Raw genomic sequence first — 21,805 nt, 5'->3', positions numbered from 1 at the left:
TAGAGGAAGTGGTAGATGCAGGCACAGTTACAACTTTTAAGGGACATTTGGATAACTATAAAAATAGGAAAGATTGAGGGGGATTTGGGCCCAACACAGGCAAGCGAGACCAGATTAGTTTGGGAAATTTGGTCGGCATGGACGAAGTGCACCATAGGGTCTGTTTCCATGGTGTATGACTCTATTCCCTCCTTGAATTTAGTTAAAAATCACACCACACCAGGTTATAGTCCAACAGGTTTAATTGGAAGCACTAGCTTTCGGAGCGACGCTCCTTCATCAGGTGGTTGTGGAGGACACAATTGTAAGACACAGAATTTTACAAAAGTTTATAATGTGATGTAACTGAAATTATACATTAGAAAATACCTTGATTGTTTGTTGAGTCTTTCATCTGTTCAAATAGCATGATAGTTTCACTTGTTTCATGTATAATTCAAAAACTGTTTTTTAGAAGTTGCATTCTCAGGTTCTCTGTAACAATTGGTGTCAGCCAGACACTATGTTGAATGTGTTAGCCCTGTGTTCTCTGTCTGTGCCATGATGTTTAGACTGAATCTAATCTAAAAAGTGAGATAACAGAGTCTTACATGGATTCATGCAGTTTTTGAGCAAAGTACAATGTAACCCTGCATGTACAAATTCACCCCACAAACGTATATGTATGTGCGTGTGTCTGTGTCTGTGTGTGTGTCTGTGTCTCTGTGTGAGTGTGTGTGTCTCTCTGTGTGTGCGTGCGTGTGCGTGTGTGTGTGTCTGGGATGGGGGGTTGCGAGTGTGAGAGAGTGTATGTGAGTGTAGTGTGTCTAAGTCTGTGAGGTGGTGCACTTCTGTGGTCCAGGCCATGCAACTTTGGACCTTTGGGTGAGCATCCTCCAAGACGGATTTTGGGGCAGTCAGCAATGAAAAGTGGCCAAGCAGAGGCTGGTAGCCAAGTTCCATACCCAGAGGGAGGGCCTCAACCGGGACCTTGGGTTCATGTCACACTACAGGTGACTCCATTGCACCATACACACTCCTTCACATTCATATACACACACACATGCACCCCTATACACACACACACACACAGACACAGACACACGCATACACAGACACTTCTACGTCCACACACATGTATACACAGACACTCACTCACACACCCTTACAGACAAACACACTCCCCCTTATAGACTTGGACATTCTACACTCACATGCACACACATATACACTCTCCCCCACACTCACAACCCCCCCACCCCAGACAGACACAGACACACACACAAAACCCCACATGCACACATATACATTTGTGGGGTGAATTTGTACTTGCAGAATTACATTGTACTTTGCTCAAAGACTGCATGAATTCATGTAAAACCATTATCTCACTTTTTAGATTAGAATCGGTCTCAACATTATGCACAGACAGAGAATATAGGGGGCTAACACTTTCAGCATATTGTCTGGCTAACACCAAGTTAACCTGAGAATGTAACTTGTAAAAAATAATTTTGTGATTTACACATGAAACAAGTGAAGTATCATGGTTTTTGAACAGATGAAAGACTCAACAAACAAACAAGGTATTTTTCAATGTATAATTTCAGTTACATCACACTGTAAACTTTTGCTATAAATGCTGTGTCTTAAAATTGTGTCCTCCACTATCACCTGATGAAGGAGCGGCGCTCTGAAAGCTAGTGTTTCCAATTAAACCTTTTGGACTATAACCTGGTGTTGTGTGATTTTAACTTTGTACATCCCAGTCCAACACTGGCATCTCCAAATCAGTCCTCCTTGAATACCTACCATTGCCATAACACAATTTTATCAGTAAGTAATTACTCCCAGTCCAGGCCGAATGATAGCTTAATAAAAGTAGCTTTTCTCCAGTTTAGAACATTTACTTTGGCCCATCCTTATCCTTTTTAGTAATTATTTTTAATCTAACCGTATAATACTGTCTCTCTCTCTCTCTCCAAAGTGCTCCTCTGCTGATGTGCCTTTCATTTGACTGGGCTCATTTCCAAACTGCCCCTTCCTTTGCTGGGACAGCCTAATGATTTTTCTTTAGAACACTTTTCACATGCTGCAAGATCTGCTGATTTTCTCCAGAATTTTCTGTTTTCAGTTCAGATTTGCCATATTTTGCTTTTATTGAAGATGGCTACAGTACGTAGAACTTGGAGGAAACCCTGGCTTAAACCATGAATTGATTGATACTCAACAAGCAACTAGGTACCACAATAACAGCTGTGCTGCTATGGGTAAATTGAGAGATGCATCTGAATGCTGTCTGGACTCATACACACAGCAACTGTGCTCTTAGAGTCATAAATTCATACAGCATGGAAACAGGCCCTTTGGCTCAACTTGTCCATGCCAACCAGGTTTCCTCAACTGATCCAGTCCCATTACTGATGTTGTCATGCTACATTAGAACAGCACACTTCAAAACATATTTAGCTGGCTGCAAAGCACAAAGAATGTCCCAATGTTTTACTAGTTTATGGAATTAACTAAATTTTAGAATGGAAAATTATCTGGTTATCCATAACAAAAGACAACAAAGCACAATGTTAATGAGGGGCCCTGGCGGTTTTTAGTTAAATGTAACAATTCACACTCTGACTCCTGGAGTTTAAAATTCAGGTGTCTGCTGAAAATGAGACCTTACTAGCACATTTCCTTGTAAAACTTTTAATCATTATGTAAAAACCTAAGTGCTGCTTAACAGCAAAATTGATGACACATTTCATTCCTTAACTGATTACGGAGGGTAGACTGATGGGGGGGATAGGGTTGGAGAAGAGGTTGGATGGGATCTGTGAAAGAAGTGGTATGCCTGGATAACTTTCAAATGGTTAACCAGATGCTGTACAGATGTTGTAATTGCACTGAACAGCTTGTCAAGGACCTCGGGATTACAAATCTTCAATACCACAGATGAATGTTGCCAGGGCCACTGGTGTTTGGAGGAATTACTTCCTTCATGAGTTTCCTGCTATCACAGGGGACAAATTGAATTGGCTGAAGACTAGCAACTGTGATGCTTGGGACCAATACAGACAGAGTTGGATAATGCACTCTGCTTAAAGGTAGTTACAAATACTTCAGGCTTCGTTTTTGCATTGATGTGCTGGGCTTCACCATCATTCAGAGAAAATGAGGACTGCAGATGCTGGAGATCAGAGTTGAGAGTGAGGTGCTGGAAAAGCACAGCCGGTCAGGCAGCATCTGAGGAGCAGGAGAATCGATGTTTCGGGCCGAAGCCCTTCACCCTCATTGAGAATGGTAATGTTTGCAGAACCAGCTCTCTAGTTAGCTGTTTAATTGACCACAACCATTCATAACTGGATGGGAGCTACAAAGGTAGCTCCTTGGTTGCTGCATCATTTAGCTTTGACTACACTGTAGTATTTCTGCTATTTAAACTGCATGTAGTAGCTTCAGTGTGGCATTTATTACTGTGTACCGAGGTACAGTCGATTCTGATACAGTGCGATAGTTCTGTCCTCATCCAATCTTGCATTATAAGAAATTTGCGCATTAGCTGTACCATTGAAACTAATGGGGTCGGAATCACATTATAGCCAATAATGTAAAGAAAGTTCACATTCTACAAATAACGGTCTAAATTCTTGGATTGTGTTAAAGCCAATTTTTGTTGAAGAAACAAGCATGAGAGCAGAACAGACTGTACAGTAAAAAGTGTTGTCTTATATGCTTTACAGGCAGACTGTATTATGCAAATACATCAGGGTAACAGAACTGAATTCAATGTTACAGCTGCCAGGAAGGTGTAGAGAGAGACTAACATTAAAGAGTCCATTCAAATGTCTGATAACAGCGGGGAAGAAGCTGTTTTTGAAGCTACATGCATACAAACTTGTATATCTTCTACTCAAATGAAGAGGATGGATGAGTGTATAACCTGTGTGGGAGGGGTCTTGGATTATGTTGGCTGCCTTCCTGATGCAGCGGAAGTCTAGATGAAGTCAATGGCTTGCTGATGGACTGGGCTGTGGTCACACCTCTCTGTAGTTCCTTTTGGTTTTGGGTAGAGCAGTTGCCGTACCATGCTGTGTTGCACCCAGATAGGATGCTTTCTGTGGTACAGTTATAAAAATTTGTAAATGTCTTGATGGACGTGCTGAATTTCCTTAGCCTCCTGAGGAAGGCAGAAGTGTTGCTGTGCTTTCTTAACCGTAGTGTCAATGTGGGTGGACCTGGACAGATTGTTGGTGACCATCATTCCCAGGAACTTAATGTTCTCCACCACCTCCACTTCATCACCATTGATGCGGACAGGGGCGTGTCCAACCACTTGGCTTCCTGAAGTCAATGACCAGCTCCTTCATTTTGCTGACATTGAGGGAGAGATTGCCGTTCAGAGGGAACATTTATCAACCTATAAGACTTTCACTGAAATCTAGAAGAATTGCAGCTCCAGTAGAGCCAAAGTATGTTTTGAACTGATTAACTGCAGATGCATTTTCAAACTCAAGAGCACAGCAACATCACAAAGAAATGGATAAATTGGAATACAAAGTCTAGAACAAGCCATATATTAAATAAAAGAGTCTCATGCTCCCTGAGCGAGCATAATTTTCAACTCTTGTAGCAGCTTGTTTTTGGCAAGATAAAGTTCTGTCACATTGAAAATCCTGCATGAAAGTGCATGTCATCAGTCCACAGTGTAGCTCACTAGTGCCTTATAAGGGTCCACAATCAAACAATCTTATGATAAATCAGTAAAAATACAATAAATTTTAAAGATCAGGAAATAAATAAATGACTTACATGGAGCTCTGGAGACTTCACACTAAGTTCTCCAAAAGCATCTCCCAGTTGTCGCTGTGTCTGTACTACTTGGTAGAACTGTGTTGCCAATTGTCGAGCTAGTCGCAGGAGATTTTCATACTTCTTCTTGGTCTCCCTCAGTACTTCTATCTGGGATTCAAGCTCCAGATCCACAGTCTTTGAGCCACGACCTAACTTTTCAGACAGGACCTGTCGTGTACACTGCAAAAAAAATTACAAAGCAACTTATTTTGTCAGAAATAAATAAAAAATAAATTAGCAAAAAGACAGAGGTGTTTACTTTAGAACATAACATTGACTTAACATTAACTCGTACTAAGCTGCTGTTTACTTATATTATAGGTTTAATGTCTGCTAGTTAACAGCCTTTCAATAAATTTTACTAAAACAAGAGACCATTGATTACTCATAACATGGTACATCACAACGAAACTCCTTTGGATAAAAATGGCATTCTGCAGCACCACAGCAGACAGACACCAATCCATGTATTAGTGGGTGTACAGAATGGAAGAGGAGATTAAAAGTAGCTAGGCTAACTCCAGAATAAGTCCTCTTTTGGAAGGATCCTGAGGGGGTAGTCAAGACATCTAAAACAAATGTCAGTAAGACTGACCTCCTCCAAAAGGCAGAAAAAAGACCTGGAGAAAGAACATAAAAGCTATCTCGTCAATTTCCCAATCTCTGTACTGAAAACAAGGAATACGAAAATTATTTGGAAGAGCAAAACAGACTAGACATTGTTTTGTTCTATGGTAGCATTCAGCTGTGAAGTCTGTCAAAGTCAATAAGGAAAAAGGTTCCATTGATACTGAACTCAAACAAAGAGAAAATGTCCAAAATACTCAGGTCTGACAGCATCTGTGGAGACAAACAGTTAACATCTCAACTCTGACAAGAACTGAAAAATAGATATCATAGGCTTTAAGCAAACACAAACAAAGAAAAGGTAGGGAATAGAGAACACAAGGAAAGAACTATAAGGAAGATCTGTATGTAGAGAGCGAAGCAGGAGAAATTCAATCATGATTGGATTGGAAGTGCGATGAGGTAAGACAACAAAAGGGAAGGTAAACACTGGACTGTGATTTCATTAGAACTGTGAATGTCAGCACTGTGTACTGAAGAGTCACACCAGACCCAAATCATATACTGTATTTCTCTCTCCACAAATGCTGCCAGATCTGCTGCGTTTCTTCAGCGTTCTGTTTGTCTCAGACTTTCAGCATCTGCAGCATTTTGCTTTTAACAAAAGGAAAGATGATGGGATGAGTGAGGAAAAACAGGATCATCATCATTACTTACTATCTATATATAAAAAAATACAGATGGCGACTAGAATCTCATTCTTAAAACTGATGTTGAGCCCAGAAGGCTGTAATGTGCCTAATCAAAAGATAAAGAGAATTCACTTGGCAAGTAGTGGCTCAGGGCCGTGCTGAACAGAGGTGTTCAGAAAGTGATTACCAGCCCTCCGTTTGGTCTTGCAGCATAGCACAGGCCGCAAATGAAAGAGACATCACAAATGTAGGAGACTACAGATGTAATGGAGATTGCTTTATGGGCAGCAAATTGAAAGTAAGATAAGTAAATCCTTACGAGTACAAGTTAAACTGAGGTTCCACCAGTCCTCTCAAGTGTTGTAAAAGATCCCATGGCATAATTCTGAAGGGGAGTAATAGAGTTACAGTTGTGTCTAAAAACAGACTACCTGGTAATCATCACACTATTGTTTGCGGAGGTAGGCTGTATGTAAATGCCATATTTTCTACGTTAAACAAAGTACACTTCCAAAGTACTTCAGTCGCTGTAAAGTGCTATGGGCTGTCCTGTAAGCATCAAAAGGTGGTATATCAATGCAAACCTTTGTTTTTTAAATACTAGTTACACTTAGTTATGGTGTTATGGTGCATGGTCAGTCAGAAGGGAGGATGTGAAACAGTCGATTCTGCATCCGATGCTCTTGTATGAAGATGCTCAAGGATGGGCAATGATTGACAGAAGAATGGGCCACTGACATGGCCGTTCAGAATGCTGAAAGGGGAGGGGAAATGTGTGTATAATAGCAGGGTTGTCATACTGGAAGGGCTGTAAAGGCAATGCGTGAGCATTCCAACATTAAGCTCGACAATGTTAACTGCTCTCATTTCCTCAATCAACCTGTACTGATAACAACTTTGCTCTTTCCATCCACCACATTCCATAAGTCCATCTGTTTATTTACTTAATTCATGGTGATCCTTCCACCTTGTACCATCGTCTTTTTTATTGTTTATATTACTCTTGCTTCCAACCCTATCAAAGGCTTTCCCTTTTGTTTTTGCCGTCCAATCTACACCCACATATCCCCAAGTGCATTCTCACTGTCTCAGTACTTGCTTAAAATATACCTAATCTATATTTACATGTCGGAGATCAGAGACATTTACATGTCTTTCCCCGCACATGCTACCAGACCTGAGTGTTTTTTGAATTTTTATTTATCTGTGGAAGTCTATTGTGACAAGATTCATATTCAGAAATTAAAGCATTTCAAAAGGGCAAACCTCATCTATGCAGAATGATTAGAATTAAGGCATTACATTTAAATTTCATAGATCATAAACTCTGCCTATTCGCTGATTATAAAACACAGAGTGCAATGGTCAGAGATGGCGAACATTTCAGAGCTTAAGATCACTTGAAAAAATGAATACTACCTGCAACGACCGGAACAACCTCAATAGCCCTTCAGCCCCTCTAAAGCACATGAGCACAATGTAGCTACCCAAAGAATCCCAATGGTCAAAGAGCTAGATACAAAAAAAAACATTCGAAGCTCACAAATCTTATTGGCAGCATTGATTACTCACACACCAGAACGAGGCAAAGGGAGCATTCAGAAAATAACAATTTAATAAAAAGGAACGGTGAGGAAGGTAGTTCCCTTTTTTGAAAAAGTAGCATACCCATCGTTGAATTTTGATAGACTAATTGCCTTGTGCATTTCAAAGATAATCAGCATTGCCAATCACTGGAATTTTTCCATCGTATTATTAGAAAGAACATTCTGCCACTATTGTTGCACCTACATGTGGTGCCACACATCACTCCTGAAAAGTTACAGCAAACGCCTCGATGGTTCAACAGCAATAGCAACAATCCCATCTTGATCACCTCCACAATCTGTCACTATTAACAATGTGACTAAACACAGAATCTGCAACTGTGCTCATGGTTTCAACCCACTCAATCCCATCAGCTTTGCTTTAGTGACACCCTGGCTCCTTCATGAGTGGGATAATGTGACTCATCAAGTTGATTTCCTAATTGAGTGTTATTTTTTTCAAAATATTCTGTATAATTATAAAATCTACCATTTTAGTTAATATAATTTGCTGATTTAATGGTTAATTCCTACAAATATTCTGTTCAGTTGCAACTGAATAAAGCATTAGTTAAGGCAGCAGATAGGTGTGAACAAAAATTTTAATCATGACATTAATTATAGTTGATCTTTGAAGCAGGAATGGTACGGTAAATGCCTTGGCAAGATCCTTATATCGTAAACGTTAAATCCGACGTGCTCACGTTTCATCAATGTTCAATTGTGACACTAATTTATAAAACTTCTGATCAGATTCCCATTTCCTCACTACATTGAGATTTATACAAAATTTCAGTTCAACATTCAGTATAATGCAAAATAGAAAAAAAAATTAATGTGCTTTTAATTTTGAATAATCAGAAAATGCTGCGATCAGGATTGTTATCCAAAAAGTAATTGCTACTTAGGCTATTAATTTTGTCAGCCTGCTTTCTCAGTCTTACACTGGTGCCATTAGGCTTCAACAGACAGGGTGGAGCTCTCTTGTTTATACTCATTAGCAATATAGATGCAGTTTTTAGTTTGAGCAGCACATCTAGTAAACACGTATGATCTTTACACTGACAATTCAATCAATGTCCAAGGTTCAGGTGATCACCAATACTGAAAAGAGAAGATGATGAAAATCAGAAGCAGTGACTGGTGATTTAAAGGCTGAAATTCAAAACCAAAGGGAGAGATTGGAAATTTGAAATGATAACAGAAAATACTGCTATAAAAAGCACTTCTGACAAAATCTGAAGAGGGAGTACAATGTTAGTAATTCTAGTTCTTGAAGATCAGAGTATTCTTAGCACTTCCTGTTTTAATATTGGGTTTTAAAAGTTGGAGGATAAAGGAAGAATAAGGGAAATATCAACAAATATTCATTCCTGTCTGGCACAGAAATAAAACAGAATGGTGACTCAACCATGGTTCATGAAATAAATTAGATATTGTATGAGTCCCAAAGAAGAGACAAATAAAACTGTCAGCAAAAGCAGCAAGCCTGAAGATTGGGAGCATTTTAGAAATCACCAAGAGGACAAAGAGTTTGATCAAGAGGGGAACAATAGTACGAGAACAGAACTGGAGGGGACATACATTTATCCATTCAATCCTGTGTAAATACGTGGAGAAAAAGATCGGTAAAGACAAATGCAAGTCCCTTATAATCAGAAACTGGCCAAATTATAAAGAGGATCAAAGATTTGGCAGAAAAATTGAACAGTTTGGTTCTGTCTTCACAAAAGGGTACAAATAACCTCCCAGAAATATTAGGGATGAAAATGTATTGCTGGAAAAGCGCAGGTCAGGCAGCATCCAACGAGTAGGAGAATCGACGTTTCGGGCATGAGCCCTCCTTCAGGAAGAAGGGCTCATGCCCGAAATGTCGATTCTGCTGCTCCTGGGATGCTGCCTGACCTGCGCTTTTCCAGCAACACATTTTCAGCTCTGATCTCCAGCATCTGCAGTCCTCACTTTCTCCTAGGAATGTTTGGGAACCTGGATCTAGTGAGAGGGTGGAATTAAAGGAAATCGCCCAGGCCTGATAATCGACATTCCACAGTTCTAAAGGAAGTAGCTCTGGAAATTCTAGAGATTTGTCTACAGATTGGGATGGGAGGGAGTTGTGATCACTTTGAAAATAGAGTGAGACAAAGAAAAGGAATTGCAGAGCAGTTGGCAAACATCAGGAATAAGGAGAGTGCCTGCACCTTTTGTAAAAGGCATGACAATGAAACATTCAGAAAGCATTAACAGGTTATGAAAAAGCAAACATGTCTTTTTATATTTGTGCTTTTTAAAATTGCTGACTGAAATGAGAAAGAACTGTTTTAAAACCAGTGTTTGCTGCATGTTTTAAAAAGCAAATAACTTGTCAAGTCAGGCACAGTGTAAATAGGTGCTTGAATAAGCAGGAATTGCAGACAAACTGATGCCAAGGCATTGTGCGCACTTTCAGTTTTGGTTGGCAACAAGTAATTAATTGGTCTCTGGACTAGTGACCGGTTAACAATGGCAAAGGCCTTTTGCTTGCCAACAACTGAGAGATTGGTTTTCACGTAAATGAACAGCCTGGGCCTGGGAACAAAACACAGATAGAAGTAATCAGATTTCCCCTAGTTCAGGGACCTTCTCTCTGCAGTTAAAACCCACTTACAACTTGAAGAAAACAAGCTTATTTCTCCTTCAGCTGTAAGATGTGATTTTTACTTTGATAAGTCATTGACATTTTAAGTGAAATAGCCAGGTTGTGCCTCATGTAAACCAGTGAAAGCATTCAGAAAAGGACGTCTGAGAATAAACCTCCTGATCAGCAAGAAACTTCTTATCAGATCTCCTGAACAAAGACTACTGAACTGCCTTCTGTTCATGCTTTTTTCCCCTTCCCTTCATGTGCCTGTGTATAGGGGAAAGTCCACAAGGGGATTAGAGTTTAATTAGTAGTGCTACATACCAATGATTTGTAAAATTAAATGCAACTAGAGTCGAAATATTTGTAATAAGCAGTAAGTCTTGTAAAGTGCAAAAACCTGGACTGTGCTTTCTATCAGCTTGTGTCTGACAATTGGGTAAATTAGAAAATCTTCATCTGTTCATTTTAAAGCCTTTAACTTCTGCGATGACTCTCGGTATAGTGGGGTGTGATTTGTAACAATTTGACAAAGGCAGCATGGGTTTATGAATAGCAAATCATGTTTAACAAATCTACTACAGATTTTTTTGAAGATGTAACTGGTTATACAGTTACTGGAAAAATCAGTGGATGTGGTGTATTTAGCTTTGATAAAAGGTCCCAAATAAGAGATTACTGGACAAAATTAAAGCATAAAATATTGGTATAAACTGAGAACTGATTGACAGACAGGAAACAGAGAATTGAAAAAAAAACATTTTCCCCAGGTGGCAGTCAGTGATGAGTGCAATACCACAAGGATCAGTGCTTGGGTCCCAGATAGTCATGATATATATGTGTATATATATACACATGATCTGGATGAGGGAACTAAATACAATATTTCAAAGTTTGCTGACTGGGCAGAATTGTGTGTCGTAAGGAGGATGCAAGGAGACTTAAAGGTCATTAAAATAATTTGAGTGAGTTGACAAACATATGGCTAAAATGTGGTTAGATACAAAGTCACATATTTTGGAATGAAAAATACAATGGCAGAGTTTTATTTCATTGTTGGATGTGCAAAGAAATCAAAGTAGGCAAGTACAACAACTAGGAAGGCAATTGGTTTGTTGGCCTTCAGTGCAAAAGGATTTAATTTCAGAAGTTGGGATGTCTTACTGCAGTCATGCAGGGCCTTTGTGAGACCATACCTGGAGTATTGCATTCAGGTTTGATCTCCTTGTCTCACACAAGGAAGATGAAAGGGGATCTGTTTATAAAATTCTAACAGGAATGGACAAATTACATTCCAGGATGTTTTTCCTCGTTGAGAGTTTAGAACCGGGGTTACGGCCTTAGGATATGGAGCAGGCCTTTTATTAGTCATTTATTTACTGTCCCATTTATCTACAAAGATACAGTGAAACGTGTTTGGTTGCCACAATCTGGCACCATCTTGAGTTATAAAAAGCAATTACATAAATAGAGTCCCTCTTCTGTACAAGAGGTTAGATTAGATTACTTACAGTGTGGAAACAGGCCCTTCGGCCCAACAAGTCCACACCGACCCGCCGAAGCGCAACCCACCCATACCCCTACATATACCCCTTACCTAACACTACGGGCAATTTAGCATGGCCAATTCACCTAACCCGCACTTCTTTGGACTGTGGGAGGAAACCCATGCAGACATGGGGAGAACGTGCAAACTCCACACAGTCAGGCGCTGTGAGGTAGCAGTGCTAACCACTGTGCCACCGTGCCGCCCATAAACTTCAAACACAGCTCTAGGTCCCCTATAAGGTATCCCTAGCCTCAAGGAGTCCCCGTGTCCCAGGTGCACAGCAGACAGGAATCCCTGCTCCAGGCACCATCCCCACGAACAATCCACTGAGTCCACACCCCAGGGCCAACACAGTCAGGTGTCCTGCATGACACGGCAAACACCGCTCCAGGTTTCCCACAACGTCAGAAACTGAAAAAAAAAAGAGAAAGAAAAAGACGCAAAAGAGAAAGATGCAGCCTGCCTGAAGCGGACAGCATCAGGAGCCCAAACACTACTTACTGCGCCAGCGCTGTTCTGAAAAGAGAGAACAAAAACTTCACATAAAGGTTAATGAACCTGTGGAATTGTCTACCAGAGAAGGCAGAGTCATTGTCAAGAAAAATTGCTTAAATATTACAGGCATCAGAAGAACAGAGAGAAAACACAAATATAATATCGAGATAGAAGATGTGATGAACATATTTCAAAGCAGAACAGAGTCAAAGGGCTGAAGAGTCTATACACCTGCTCTTATGTTTTAATATCCATGACAAATTACAGTTTTCAAGAGCAGGAAACTGGGCAACAGACTTTAACTTCAAATTTACATGATACAAAAACTTTATGGCAGCATTTCAAAACAGAGTAATAAAACTGAACCAAGGATGAAGATAGAAGGTCAGGAGACCAAAAGCTTGGTTAAAGAGAGAGGTTTAATTTGTATCTTGAAAGACACAACAGTCGATAGGTATAGTGAGGGAATGACAGAGTTTGGAGCTTCAGCAATTGAAGATATGGCCATCTATGGAGAAGCAAGTATGATCAAGAATACACAAGAATCTAGAATTGGAGGAGTGTAGATATCTTGAATCATGAGAGGTTGGAGGAGCTTGTAGAGATAGAGGAGGAGTAAGGCCATGGGGAGATGTGAAAACAAGCATAAGAGTTTTAAAATCAAAACATTATATCACAAGAGTCCATGTGATTTGGTAAGGAGAGGGCTGGTAGGGGAATGGAATTTACTTGTGAGTTAAACTATGTTCTCAAGTGTACAGAGAAAAATATATGGGAGAGGAGCTAGGAATGCACTGAAGAATAATGGCAATGAAGGAATGCATGGGGTTTTTTGGCAGTAGATGACCTAAGATAGAGTGGTAGAGTGAAACAGCAGGAAAATAGGCCCTTTGGCCCAACTCATGCATGCAGATCAGCTTTCCTAAACTGAACTGGTTTCATTTGCCTGCGTTTGGCTCACATCCCTCTAAACCTCTGCTCTCCATCTTCCTATCCAAATGTCTTTTAAATATAGTTATCGTACTCACCTATACCACTTCCTCTGGCAGCATATACACAGCACTCTCCTTGTGAAAATGTTGCTCCTCAGTTCCCTTTTAAATCTTTCACTCCTCACCTTAAAACTGTGCCTCTAGTTTTGGTCTCCCCTCTCCTGAGGAAAAGACCTTGGCTATTCACTTTATCTATTCCCCTCATGATAAGGTGGAGAGCTGGACTCTCCGAGGTCATCCCTCAGCCTCTGACACCTCAAGGAAAAACAAATTTCCAGACTATCCAGCCTCTCTTTATAACTCAAACCTGTCAGTCTTGGTAGCAATCTTGTCAATAATTTTTGCATCCTTTCCAGTTTAGTATCATCTTCCCATAGCAGGGTGACCTGAATCGTATGAAGTACTCTAAATATTATCATACCAATATCTTGTACAGGCGTAACATGACATCCCAACCAATGAAAGTAAGCATGCCAAAGGCCTGCTTCACCATCTTGTCTACCCGCGATACCACTTTCAAGGAATTATGTGCCTGCACGCCTAAATCTGTTTAACAACAGTTGACAAGTGAGCAAAACCAAGCTTTAGTGCAAAAAAAATTGGACTTAAAGATGTCACAAATAGGAAGCTGAAAATTAATGTTTAAAAAGTAAGGAAATATCGCACAATGTTAATTAGAATGGCAAAAGTCATTTTTCCAGACAAAACACTGGTAGTGGTCCTGCTGTTGCTTTTTTGCATCGCCTCTCGACCCGTCTTTTGTTTCTTTGTGTATCACATTAAAATTTTGATTTGCTTTGCACACTATCATCTCTTGTGTTACTCAGTCCTCATCACCTTTCACTTTGCAAGGTTTGTAGCTCAGGTTGAGGTTTAGGGTGTAGGTTAGCTCGCTGAGCTGTAGGTTTGATATCCAGACGTTTCATTACCTGGCTCGGTAACATCATCAGTGGCGACCTCCAAGTGAAGCGAAGCTGTTGTCTCCTGCTTTCTATTTATATCTTTCTCCTGGATGCGGTTCCTGGGGTTTGTGGTGATGTCATTTCCTGTTCATTTTCGGAGGGGTTGATAGATGGCATCTAGATCTATGTGTTTGTTTATGGTGTTGTGGTTGGAGTGCCAGGCCTCTAGGAATTCCTAGCCAGGTAATGAAACGTCTGCATATCAAACCTACAGCTCAGCGAACAAACCTACACCCTAAACCTTTCACTTTGTACTTTCCTTGCTACCTCCTGATTTAACCTGTTGCATGTGTTATAAAACGGAGTTGAAAACCTTGGCGCTTAAAATAACAGCAACAGGTCAAGCAGTATCTGAGGAGCAGGACATTCAACATTTCGGGCATAAGCTCTTCATCAGGAATATGTGTGCGTGTGTGTGCGCGTGTGTGGGGGGGGAGGGGTAGGAGGAAGGGGGTTGAGAGATAAATAGGGAGAGTGGGGTGGGCTGGGGTGAAGGTAGATGGGATGGCGATAGGTGGATGCAGGTAGGACATGATTGTGATAGGTCAGTGGGGAGCATTGAGCGAATAGGTGGGAAGGACGATGGACAAGTAGGTCAGGTTAAGAGGGTGGTGCTGAGTTGGAGGTTTGGATCTGGGATAGAGTGGAGGTGAGGAGATTTGGCCGTTTGGAGGGAAAAGGAGAACTTCTTCAAGGTGGGATCTTTGGAAGAGGCTGTGCAGTATGTTTTCAGCAACTAGGAGAAAGTGAGGACTGCAGATGCTGGAGAGTCAGAGTCAAAAAGCATGGCGCTGGAAAAGCACAGCAGGTCAGGCAGCTCCTCAGATGTATGTGACTTGCGTTTACTTGTGGGGGACAGAAGGGGGGAGAATTTCAGCAACGGTTTCATCCACTTGCCCTTTAGTATTAGAAACTGTAGTTGCTTGTCTGTCTTTGGTAGGGCTTCTGTGTCTATCATTATTAGGGTGATGTTGAAGGATATCAAAGGAAGGACAACCCAATGACCATAACTTCTTTAGAAAAGCATGTGGACTTGAAGCTACAGATATTTATTTTCTGTCGAACTTCCCCAACTTGATCTTTAGGAAGGTCACAGCATGCCATGAAATTCCTCAAGGAGTCCGACGAAAGGAGAAACCTACCACAGCTGAGAATTGCCATGGCAAAATCACCATTGACTCTGCTGTTACAACAAAATTGTGCTATGACCATACATCTATACAACACCCATGCTCTGCTGTGGGTATGCTTACCTTTCTTGCCAAGTATGTCTACACTACTGAGAACTGATTGACCAGTAAATGGCAGGAAAAGCTGACTGTGAACATTAATGGCGGGAAGTTATCCTCCACCCTCTCTTCAGCTTTACAATCAGGGGAAGCTTTGCCAATGCTGAACAGTCAAAAATTTCAGCTCCTGTGGTATATCTGGCATGGTCACCTGCAAAGACTACAAACAGAAAGGCCATCTGGCAAAGGACTAAGTGCTTCAAACTGTGTGAGTGGGCTGGCTACCTCTACGAGACCTATCCAAACCAATGCTTCAGTGATGCCCAGACAGTGAGAACCATGGAGGGTACATATCTAGAATGATGAGGGTAGTTACCATGAATGTTCCTGCAACCCTCCATTGACCAAGCCTGCTCGTGACCAAAAAGGGACAAAGGAGGATATGGAAAGGATAATGAAAGGAAACAATGAGCCAGAAGACATGCCAAACATTAGTACTGCTCCCCTCAAACTCTGCAGTCTTTAGTAAATTGAATCTTGAGAAGGAGAAGCCAGGGCAGTGGCATTTGAAGATTATCAAAAAGAAGAACGGAGGACGAAGTCACTTCCAGGTCCAAAGGCAATAGGTGACTCCCGTCCAACAGAGACTGCCACCCTTCAAACAAAGAAAGTCAAGGACAGAATCCAAGAAGCAGCAGCAGAGACACGTGCAGATATCAGAGTTCCAAAATATTACAGGTAGCAAAATAAACTAACAAACCCAGCTTCAGGAATCCCTAGTAGGGAAGAGCTCAGCAGTCTCCAGTTAAGAGAAGCTACAAACTCTATACAGAACTGATTGGAAAGAAATAAAAACAGTGCTGGGGAGACTCAACAGGTCTGGAAGCATTTTGTAGAGAGACAGAAATCGAGGGGAGATATCAAAAGTTGGAAGTTGGATTGTTGGTTAGAACAGCAAATGTTGATACACAACTTAGACATGGAAAGCTAGGCAGATTTATAAACATGAATCTGAGGATTGTATGTTTATACCATCGTTTATACACCAGCATTTATTCAAGATCCATCTCCAGCAAAAACCATGGCCAATGATCAAATTAAGGAGCTGTGCTTGGAGATGAGTATAGTCACAACACCAGCACCTACCGACACAAATTGCAAAACTGCCTTGGATGCCTTATTAATAAAAGCAAGGCAAATTCAAATTAACCAATTACTCTCCCATCAGTCTACACTCAGTCATAAGCAAAGTGAGGGCAATGTTGCAACACTTTTATCAAGGAGCACCTACTTGGCAATAATCTGCTTATTGATGATCAGCCTGTATTTCACCAAAGGTCATCTAACTCCAGACCTCATTGTAACCTTGGTCCAAACATGGTCAAAAGAGCCTCCTGCCAGAGGTGAGGTCACAGTGGCTGACCTTGGTACCTTAGCTACATTTAGCTAAGTATGGGGTCAAAACACTTCTGCAAATTTGAAGCAAATGGGAATTGGAGTCATATATATCTGATAAAGAACATTCACAGCAGATAAGCACCAGGCAATGACCATCTATAGCAAAATAGAACCTAACCATTTTTGCTGAAGTTTAATCTTATTACTATCACTAAAACTCCCACCAATATCTTGGGGTTATTACTGACCAGAAACTTTACTGGAACAGCATATATATACTGTGGTGACAAGAGCAGGTCAGAGGCTATAAATTATACACTAAGCAGCTCAATGTCTGACTCCCAAAAGCCTGCTCAACATTTATGAGGTTAGAAATGTGAGGTAATATTTTTTACTTGTCTGAAGCCCTGACAACATTTGAATAGCTTGACATTATCTGGGATAAAGCAACTTGTTTGATTAGTATCCCATAATTATTTTTCATTCACTTCTTCCACAAGCACTGGTAGCCATGTGTATGATCTACAAAATGCATTGCAGGAACTAAACAAAGCTTCTTTGTCAGCAACTCCCAAACCTGTGGCTGCTACCACCTAAATGGTTCAGGATAGCAGATGTTTGAGAACATCAATAAGACCTTCTTCAAGTCACACACTATCCTGACTCGGAGCTGCTGCTATCATTTAGTTAAAATCCTGAAACTCTGTTCATGATACCACCAAGGGTTTAACTAAATCACATGAGCCATAGTAGTGAGAATAGTTAGGTATCAGCAACAAATCCTAGCCTAGTCCGCAGTAGTTACAATGGCCAATAACAGACAAAAGTCGCATTTCACATCAGTAACTAAACTTTACTGGGCTGAGTTACAATAATAAAAGGAAACTGGGTATTCATCTCCCATTGGTTTTGATAATAAAAATTATTAGCACCAAACCACAGGAGAAAACATTCCATCTTAATATTTTAAATTATTGCCCAAGCTTTTTGTGACTTCGCAAATCTGAGTACTGTCTCGTGTAATGCTGTGTATTAGAACAAACTAGATGGGAATACTGTATTCTTGGAAGTGTTTATAACTGTTATTTTTCATTTAACCGTCCTATTAATGACAAGAAAGGCATTAGTTTTTCATAATTTCGAGATGCCGTGTTGGATTGGGGTGTACAAAGCTAAAAACACAACACCAGGTTAGAGTCCAACAGATTTAACTGGAAGCATTAACTTTATGGAGCGCTGCTCCTTCATCAGGTGGTTGTAGAGTAAACACAATTGTAAGACAGAATTTATAGCAAAAGTTTATAGCGTGATGTAACTGAAATTATACATTGAAAAATACCTTGATTGTTTGTTAAGTCTCTCATCTGTTAGAATGACCAGAGTTACATTGTACTTTGCTCAAAAACTGCATTAATCCATGTAAGACTCTAAACTCATTTTTTAGATTAGAATCAGTCAAAACATTATGGCACAGACAACAGCACACAGGGGGCTAACACCTTCAACATCTTATCTGGGCCGACACCAACTGCTACAGTTAACCTGAGAATGTAACTTTTAAAAAAGGTTTTGTGATTTTGATATGAAAGTAGTGAAACTAACAGTCATTCTAACAGATGAGGGACTTAACAAACAAACAAGGTATTTTTCAGTGTATAATTTCAGTTACATCACACTGTAAACTTTTGCTATAAATTCTGTGTCTTACAATTGTGTCCTCCACAACCACCTGATGAAGGAGCGGTGCTCTGAAAGCTCGTGCTTCCAATTAAGCCTGTTGGACTATAACCTGGTGTTGTGTGATTATTAGTTTTCTAAATATGTTAGCATTGATAGGCTCGTGAGAAAACAATGACAAAGAATGGTACATACAATAAAGGATTCTATTTAACACTGTATTAATCAACTCCATGTGCATCACTTAAAATTTACAATTCAATAGTTTCATAGCACAATAAAAATAGTCACACAATTCAGGGTATATTTAACACTACTATTAGGCTTTAGTGATGAAGTAAATTGAATCCGTGTAATGTACCACAAGGCATAACAAGAAAGATGATCATACCGCTCATGGAGACAGGTCACAATTCCATCTTAGTTAATAAGAGTTGTCATTTAACATAGAACATTACAGCGCAGTACAGACCCTTCGGCCCTCGATGTTGCGCCGACCTGTCATACCAATCTGAAGCCCATCTAACTTACACTTTTCCATGTACATCCATATGCTCGTCCAGTGACGACTTAAATGTACTTAAAGTTGGCGAATCTACTACCATTGCAGGCAAAGCATTCCATACCCTTACTACTGAGTAAAGAAACTACCTCTGACATCTGTCCTATATCTATCACTCCTCAATTTAAAGCTATGCCCCCTTGTGCTCACCGTCACCATACTTGGAAAAAGGCTCTCCCTGTCCACCCTATCTAACCCTCTGCTTATCTTATATGTAGTAAGTCACCTCTCAACCTTCTTCTTTCTAACGAAAACAACCTCAAGTCCCTCAGCCTTTCCTCGTAAGGCCTTCCCTCCAGACCAGGCAACATCCTAGTAAATCTCCTCTGCACCCTTTCCAAAGCTTCCACATCCTTCTTATAATGCGGTGACCAGAACTATACACAATACTCCAAGTGCGGCCGCACTAGAGTTTTGTCCAGCTGTAGCATGACCTCATGGTTCTGGAACTCGATCCCTCTATTAATAAAAGCTAAAACACTGTATGCCTTCTTAACAACCCTGTCAACCTGGGTGGCAACTTTCAAGGATCTGTGTACCTGGACAGCAAGATCTCTTTGCTCATCTACATACCAAGAATCTTGCCATTAGCCCAGTACTTTGCATTCCAGTTACTCTGACCAAAGTGAATCACCTCACACTTGTCCGCATTAAACTCCATTTGCCACCTCTCAGCCCAGCTCTGCACTGAGATTTGTTGGCTCAAAAATAATAAGTTTGGAGTGGATTTACCCGGAGCATATTGAAGAAAGAACTCATTGCAGTGCTTGCCACATTTCCTTAAAAATTGGCATTATCGAGAAAAGTCTGTGAGACAAGGCTCACGTCTATATAGTATAGTATTTAATATCCAGAAATGTAAACCACATAAGCAACATCTAGTCCTTGCAATACCCTGAAACCATCCACTACACATTTGTTGAACAATTGCATGCAATATTCCTGCAGAAAATACATGGAAAACAGCTCCACAGCGTGTACCTTGTATGTGCTTATGCTCCATTTTTTCACTTGTTCAAGTTTTTCAAGAGCAATATTCTTCGATATGTCATCGGTAATGACAACAGGACCACTCTGAGTGCTCTTCAGGCCACCTGCTTTCAATGAAGGAACATATACAGTTAATATTTAAGTTAAATTTCACACAAAAAGCATAAGGAAGAACACATACAAAGAAAACAGAAACAAGAGAATTGAAGATTGGAAGTAATTAATGACACAAAGCAAAAACAGATCCAGAAAACCTGTAGATAGAATAATTATTCCAATCCACCTTCACTGTGTAGATGTCAACTGAAGTCTCCCATTCAGAAACTTATATATCTCAGTACGCAAAGTGGTGTTTGATTCACAATAAACAGCATGCAATCCTAGAAGCTGGCCCAGAATACATTAATAGGTACATTGTAAAAGTTAGACGATCAGATCAGGTTTGGCTTGTGATTGCACTACAGGCCTTCAGCCTGCTGGCTCAGTTAAATGCAATTGAAAATGACAAGCACAATCTGAGATATATCAGCATCCAGGAACAGGAGAGGAGAGGAACAAACTAGGGACGGAACAGCTACTGCTGTGAAACTACCTTTGAACATTCTAGTCTGGTCACTTCTTGTACACAATAAAAATAAGGCAATGGCAATAGAAATATGAAAAGAAGTTAAATTATATAAAGGCATACTTAGCTAGAGCTGTATTACAACATGACAACATGGCTCAATTGGGGGTATGACTTTCGTGTGAGCTCGACATTACTGACTGAACAGATGAAAGAGAATATTGCAAAGGCAAGGACTAATATTTAAGTAGCTTTGTGGGTGTTTGAAACACCAAGTGGAATGGAAATTAAAACAAAATACACCGCACAGAACCTTTGCTCCTACCCAGTCTTAGAAATAATAAAATGATGAATCATTTTAACTGTGCCTCAGTACACTGCTTCCCTGTTCATAGGGAAGCGACATCAGGTGACATTAACATTCTGTAAATGCACATGCTGTAGCAGATGGCATCAAACTACATTAATTGTAGTGTGTCAGTTATGCTTCACTCATGTTTAAATACATCTAATAACACTTTCCCTGATGGAAGTTAAACTAGCTTCATTTCAAATCTCTCTAAGGGTTTCATTGGGTTGCCCACTTTTTTTTAAATTTTATTTTATTCAGCTCAAGGGCACTTGCTAACAGTTAATCACAAGTTTTCTTTGTATAAGAATAAAGAAAATTACAGGACAGGAACAGAGCCTTCGGCCCTCCAAGCCTGCACCGATCTCCTTTGCATTTTCCAGCCTATTATTTGTCCATTCATTTTAAAGGCTAGAAAACAGTGAATTCAGAAGCAAGATGAAAATCGCAGCCTACATTTCATGTTCTACCCCATGGAACATACTAATTGCAACCAGAAGAGCAAGTGCTCTCTAAATCAGCTAGTAGGGAATGAATAACAGCAGTATTGCACATTTCCCTCTGCTGCCATTGAAAGGTGTTGCATCCCTCACCCAGCACCTCTTATATTCATTAAGCAGTGTGTGAAATCAATGGTGTGGAGGAAACAAGAACCATGATCAACCACAGTTCATGCCTTGGTAATCTCAACATGGCATTTCAAAACTACACTTAAAGCTAGGATATTTCAGTCCTTTCTTCAAAGAAG

General features: G+C 40.3%; 1 protein-coding gene across 5 annotated transcripts in view; it reads right to left on the bottom strand.

Moving 5' to 3' along the window:
- arfip1 (ADP-ribosylation factor interacting protein 1 (arfaptin 1)) overlaps window positions 1-21,805 on the bottom strand; it is a 215,785-nt gene that overhangs the window by 16,967 nt on the left and 177,013 nt on the right. For 4 of the 5 annotated variants that reach the window (XM_060827521.1, XM_060827512.1, XM_060827505.1 and 1 more), the window contains 2 exons: window positions 20,135-20,250; window positions 4,786-5,007 (listed from right to left, as the gene is read on the bottom strand). In XM_060827521.1, coding sequence (XP_060683504.1) covers window positions 4,786-5,007; window positions 20,135-20,250 — 338 coding nt within the window. The remainder of the gene's footprint in view (window positions 1-4,785; window positions 5,008-20,134; window positions 20,251-21,805) is intronic. The other variant, XM_060827532.1, reaches the window with a different exon arrangement.

This window comes from Hemiscyllium ocellatum, chromosome 1, assembly GCF_020745735.1.
Source record: "Hemiscyllium ocellatum isolate sHemOce1 chromosome 1, sHemOce1.pat.X.cur, whole genome shotgun sequence".
Lineage (NCBI taxonomy): Eukaryota > Metazoa > Chordata > Chondrichthyes > Orectolobiformes > Hemiscylliidae > Hemiscyllium > Hemiscyllium ocellatum.
This window is presented reverse-complemented; position numbering and strand designations above follow the sequence as displayed.